At 42.6% G+C, this 6,249-nt stretch overlaps 1 protein-coding gene across 1 annotated transcript in view; it reads right to left on the reverse strand.

Moving 5' to 3' along the window:
* The window catches only part of LRRIQ3 (leucine rich repeats and IQ motif containing 3), a 56,773-nt gene extending 51,330 nt beyond the window's left edge, over nucleotides 1-5,443 (reverse strand). The window contains exons 1-2 of the mRNA XM_040360698.1: nucleotides 5,345-5,443; nucleotides 17-285 (exon numbers count right to left, since the gene is read on the reverse strand). Coding sequence (XP_040216632.1) covers nucleotides 17-271 — 255 coding nt within the window. The 5' untranslated portion in view covers nucleotides 272-285; nucleotides 5,345-5,443. The remainder of the gene's footprint in view (nucleotides 1-16; nucleotides 286-5,344) is intronic.
* Between the last annotated feature and the right edge of the window lie 806 nt (nucleotides 5,444-6,249).

Genomic DNA, 6,249 nt, shown 5'->3' on the forward strand with positions numbered 1-6,249 from the left:
AAATCCCTGTATGTACCTGATTTCCATGCAAGTCCAACTTAACAAGGCGCACACATGGTTGAAGAGCTCTGATGTCTTTGATGTAGTTATCGGCCAAGGAACAGAACTTCAGAGACGTACAAAACTGCAGAAGGGTCACGTCCTTCAAGAGCAGCTTCACTACGTGTAAAGTCACAAGTTCCTCCAGCTTCTCACCCCAACGGTTGTCCACAGACAGTCCGTGTTCCAGTAGAAGACTTTCAGAGGCGGGTATCAGATAATTCTCTTCCATCTTTGATTGATGCCCTAAAAAATATAAGATTATTCCTTTTTAAAAGCAGCCATCATATAAAATGCACACCAAAAACCCAGCTTTTATTAAAGCGGAACTCAGTATTTTTTTCATCTTTCCATCTATTCCACTAGGGGGCGAGGAAGGGGTTAATTATGTTCTAACTGAAGGGGGGTGGGACTGACTAGGGGAAATGACAGATCACTGTTCATACATTATATGAACAGACGAACAGTCATTTCTCCCCCTGACAGGACCGGGAGCTGTGTGTTTACATTGGGCTGAAGTGATGTCTCGACATTGCTTCCGCCCTGCAATGGTATGGAGACGGGCGGGGGCCATCTTCCTCTCACTAAGCTCCATACCACAGAGGGGACAGGACCGGATCGCCTCCGCCAATGCCGCCTGCTCCGGTAATCGGTGGAGTGCACCGGAGACTGGCGGGAGGGGGGCCCTCTCCCGTCGCTGATAAAATAGATTTCGCAGCGAATCCACTACAGAGACCACTTTTATCTGAAAGAATGGATACCGGGATTAGGGTAGCTACTGCCATAACAACGTTATCCCTCTTCAAAGTGTTGACTTTTAATGACCGTAAGTGTTTAAGCTGAAAAACTGATCAGTATCCAAGGGCCCTAAAAAGTGTTAGCTGGAGTTCAGCTTCAATTTGTTAGTGTATCAAAATCTGCTAGTACGTCTAACACTCCCCTCACCCCAGATTAGCAATGCTGCTATTTTTTTTTTAAGCACCATTTTTTAAATTTAATGTGAAAGATGAGGTTACACCGAGTAAATAGATACCTAACATATGATGCTTTAGAATTGCGCACACTGGTGGAATGGAACAAATTACTTTAAAATCTTTAACCAGAAAAAAAATTGCATTTGAAAGGCAGCTGTGCAAATGCAGTGTGATATAAAATATTGCAACGATCGCCATTTTATTCATTATGGTCTTTGCTAATATATATATATACATATATATATATATATATATATATATATATATATATATATATATATATATATATATATATATATATATATATATATATATATATATATTTTTTTTTTTTTTTTTTATTTATTTATAATGTTTGGGGGTTCTAGGTAATTTTCGAGCAAAAAATACTGATTTTAACTTGTAAGCAACAAGTGCCAGAAAAAGGCTTAGGCATGAAAGAACGCAGATGTCGCTCTTCAGCGTTTTTATGGATTTTACTTTTGTGAAATACAATAACTCAGACGGTAAGGAAATTTGTATTGTAAATGAACACAGCGGGATTGCAATATGCGGATCCTAGCGTTACAGATTAACAATACTTTAAATTAAAATAAATTTCAGATAATTTATGAATATATAAATGTTAATCTATCCCTTAAACAGTGTATGATTAATACCAGCTTAAATGGGATTTAAAATGGAACTATTCCACAGATTTAAGGGGAACTCCACGAATGATTTACGTTGGTCCAGCTTGGCACGATGTCTGTATCCATATCTGTTATTTGGAGGGATGCTGTACAATATCGTACGCTACATAGCGGCTTCCTCTCTGCACAACGACCACCGGGGGCGCTCACTCAACACCTCCTCCAATAATACAACTTTTCATATCTTTTTAATGAATGCAAGGCTTTCACTGATTAGATGAGGTGGGAAGAAAGGATGAATGATGTCACAATGTTCCCCTTGTCCAATCAGGAAGTGTCTTGTATTCATTGGGGAAAAAAATACAAGGTGTTCTCTAAATGGCGGCAGTGCCAGCCAGCAGTAAAAACCAACAGTACCCGCCAGCAGTACCAACCAGCAGTACCAACCAGCAGTACCAACCAGCAGTACCAACCAGCAGTACCCACCAGCAGTACCCGCCAGCAGTACCAGCCAGCAGTACCAACCAGCAGTACCAACCAGCAGTACCCGCCAGCCATAGGTGTGCACAGCCTATTGCATTAGGGTGTGCACCCCAAAGTTCAAACACATATGAGTGTATGTGTATATATTGATGGTGTCAGTAGAGCAGTGGACGGAGTCAGTAGGACAGAGATTGGTGTCCGTAGGGCAGTGGATGGTGTCAATGGTTTTTATTTGTATTATCTTATTTATTTATTTTTACAATTTATTATTATTTTTTTTTACTTTTTTTTTTAGCCCAGTTAGGGGCCTTTGATGAAATATCAGGGGTCTAAACAGAGGGGATCTGCACCACACAGGCTGATTAGAGTGTGCTCAGGCACACTTGGCACACCCTGTGCGCACGCCTGTGCCGCAAGCAGTGCTGGATCCTGTCACAGCAGTACCAGCCAGCAGTACAAACCAACAGTACCCGCAAGTAGTACCAACCAACAGTACCAGCCAGCAGTACCAACCAGCAGTTTGTGAGCTCTTCTGAGCAGGGCCCTCTTAATCCTCTTGTATGTTATTGTATTGTAACTGTATTGTCTCCCTTTTGTATTGTAAAGCGCTGCGTAAACTGCTGGCGCTATTTAAATGCTGTATTATAATAATAATAAAAGGTAGAAAAGACAGAAAGAAGGAAAAATGAAGGGAGAGAGGAAGAATGGTAGATGATCAGGAAAGATAATAAAGATAGATAAGGAAATAGAAATAGAGGAATACATTGAGAGAGGGAGGAAGGAAGAGATACAATTAAAGTGGAGCTCCACCCTAAAGTGGAACTCCCGCTGATCGGAACCCCCCCCCCCCTCCGGTGTCACATTTGACACCTTTCAGGGGGCAGGGGGGGTGCAGATACTTGTCTAAAGACAGGTATTTGCACCCACTTCCGGCCACAGTCTACTGGCAGACTGCGAACATGACGTCACCTCCCGTCCTCCCCCCGTTGTGCTCTGGGAACACTCGGCTCCCAGTACACAGCGGGAGCCAATCAGCAGGTGCAGCGCAACTCGCGCATGCGCCGTAGGGAACCGGGAAGTGAAGCCGGAGCGCTTCACTTCCTGGTTCCCTCACCGAGGATGGCAGGAGGGGCAGCAGAGTGATGAGCGATTGCTCGTCCTCTGCTGCAGACAGCGCTGGACTCCAGGACAGGTAAGTGTGCGATATAAAAAGTCAGCAGCTGCAGTATTTGTAGCTGCTGACTTTTAATATTTTTTTTTTCCAGTGGACATCCGCTTTAACCCCCCTGGCGGTATTCCCGAGTCTGACTCGGGGTTAGATTTTCATGCTGCGAGCGGTAACCCCGAGTCAGACTCGGGCTCGCCTCGCTGGATCCACAGGCACTGTTTACTTACCTTGTCCCTGGATCCAGCGATGCCACCGCGCTGTGTGAGCGAGCGGGACCTCACTCAATTCACACAGCGTCCTCCTGTGCCGCTGATCTCCGTTCCCTGCGACGTTACGACGCACGGGGGCAGAGAACGGCGCCAAATTCAAAAACGTAAACAAACACATTACATACAGTATACTGTAATCTTATAGATTACAGTACTGCATGTAAAAAATACACCCCCCCACCCCTTGTCCCTAGTGGTCTGTCCAGTGTCCTACATGTACTTTTATATAATAAAAACTGTTCTTTCTGCCTGCAAACTATAGAATGTCCATAGCAACCAAAAGTGTCTTTTTATGTCAAAAATGGGTTTAGAGCAGCTAGAAAACAGCGATAATAAATTATAATCACTTGCAGAATTGTGCGATAGCGATTTGTGGGGAAATTTGCGACAATTCTGCAACTGAGCAAATTTCAGTGATTTTGATTTGATTACATTATTGAATCATTTTTATTATAATTATATTATTATTTGTTATAATTATTTATTATATTATAATTTATAATTTTGTTTTTAAAAAAATGTCATACCCGGGATGCCTATTAGAATCTTGTTTGGTCAGATTAAGTGAGTTATTCCTAAAAATTACAGACCTACAGTATAAAACGCCAAATTTCCTTGCAAATAATTGTACCGCTTTCAGCACCTTTTTTCTGAAAGAATAATACCGCCAGGGAGGTTAAGAAAGATAATAAAGATGGCCAAGGTAAGAGGAAGAGATGAATACAATGCAGGAGAAGGAAAAGGGAATGAAGAAATCAGGAAATGAATAAAAATGGGGAAGGAAAGAGACAGAAAGGCATAGATGAGAGATAAAGAAAAACGAAGGAAGGAAGTGGGAAAGAAAGAAAAGAAGGAAGGGAAAGAAAAAAATAGGAGAACGTGCCAAACACATCGAGTTCCTCGGCGAGTTCAGGGATGAAGCCGCCGAGGAGCTCGGCGGGCCGCCTTCTCCCTTAGAACAATGAGAAAATAGAGAACATGTTCTCTATTTTCTCGACGAGTTCCTCGGCGGCTCCATCGGGCCAAAAGTGTACAGACGACAGAGTTTCTCGGCAGAATCCAGCTCTGACCGAGTTTCTCGCTGAATTCTGCCGAGAAACTCTGTCGTGTGTACGAGGCCTCAGAGATAAGAGAGACAAGGACAGAAGGACGGAAGGACAGAAGGAAGGGAGGGAAGGAGGGAAAGAAGAAGAATAGGATAAGATCAGGAAAGATAATAAAAATAGGCAAGGGAAGAGGAATACATTATGAGGTAGGAGAAGGAAGAAATCATAAAAGAGAAAAGCGAATGGGAAAGGAAAGAGGAAGAAAGGCATAAATAAGACAGGGAGAAAAGAAGAAAGAAAGAAAGAAAGAAAGAAAGAAAGAAAGAAAGAAAGAAAGAAAGAAAGAAAGAAAGAAAGAAAGAAAGAAAGAAAGTCTAGATGGAGGGACAGAAAACAAGGAAGGAAGAAAAAAGAGATTAGGAAAGAGACACAACTCATAGAAGATAAAAGGAAGAGAATGGAGAATAAATCGACAAGTAGAGAAAGACAAATAGGAGTGGTGCGGAGGGGAAGTGGGGGGGGGGGGGGGGCGAGGGAAGAAAATCAGGGAGAGGCAGGGAAGCGGAGACAGGAGGGGGGTAGATCAGGGGGGTTGCTTTGCAGAAATGATTGTGGACCTTCCCAGTAAGAGGGAAGAGATCTCCCTGCACTGAGCCCCCATTATATAATAGGAAAGCTGAGCGGATATATTTTCTCTCCCAGGTGACACTTTCTGAGTGTTCTCTACAATTACCTGTGGCTCTCAGCTCCTGTACAGCCTGCTAGTCTCTCCCTGGGCTGTGCGGATCCATGATGTGTGTTGCACTCTGCTGCTATGGAAACCGCCAGCCTTAAAGTGACACAACCAGACTGGTGGCGCACACCTCACCCCGACTCACCCTGCTCTACCAGCATGCAAAGAGTTAAGGAGAATGTTCACACTTCAGAGATTATCAAATTGTAAAATCCTTCTTTTTTTTTTTTTTTTTTACAATGTCACCATCTGCTTTGATAGCAAGGCAAATGATTAGATAACAAAAGAATATATAAAGTCACACTTTATTTGTATTACACTGTAACAGTATTGCTACATTTATGTAATATGACAGGATATCAGTTTAAATGTATTTACATTGCTATGTATTGCTTTTTTTTTTTTTATAGTGAGCTTTGTTTACACCGTCTCTGAAAAAGGTTGTTGCTTTTAAAGGGGTTGTAAAGGATTTTTTTTTTCATAATAAGCATCCTTTACCCGCAGACATTCCTCTTTTCACTTCCTCATTGTTCGTTTTTGCTCAGAAGTTGCTCTATTTCTTCTCTGTTCTGTTCACTTCCTGCTTGTCTGATTGTTACTCACCACCGTGAAGGGAGGCTTTACTGCGGTGGTCAGTGACGTGCTCGCCCCCTCCTGGGAACTACATCTGTGCGGCAGGACGCTCTCTACGTGTTAGAGACTTCAAGGAGGTGTGAATTACTGGGCGTGCCGCAATGCATACTGGGAAATGTAGTTCTTACATGAACGAGCGCCGCAAACCAGGAAGTGAATGAGAGAACAGAAACTAGAACGCCGCAGGTGATATAGATGAAGGAATTTAATAGGTATTTACTTGTTTAACAGAATCATTACACTATTCTGTCTGTCTACCTTGCAGACATGGG

Source organism: Rana temporaria, chromosome 7 (genome assembly GCF_905171775.1).
Source record: "Rana temporaria chromosome 7, aRanTem1.1, whole genome shotgun sequence".
Lineage (NCBI taxonomy): Eukaryota > Metazoa > Chordata > Amphibia > Anura > Ranidae > Rana > Rana temporaria.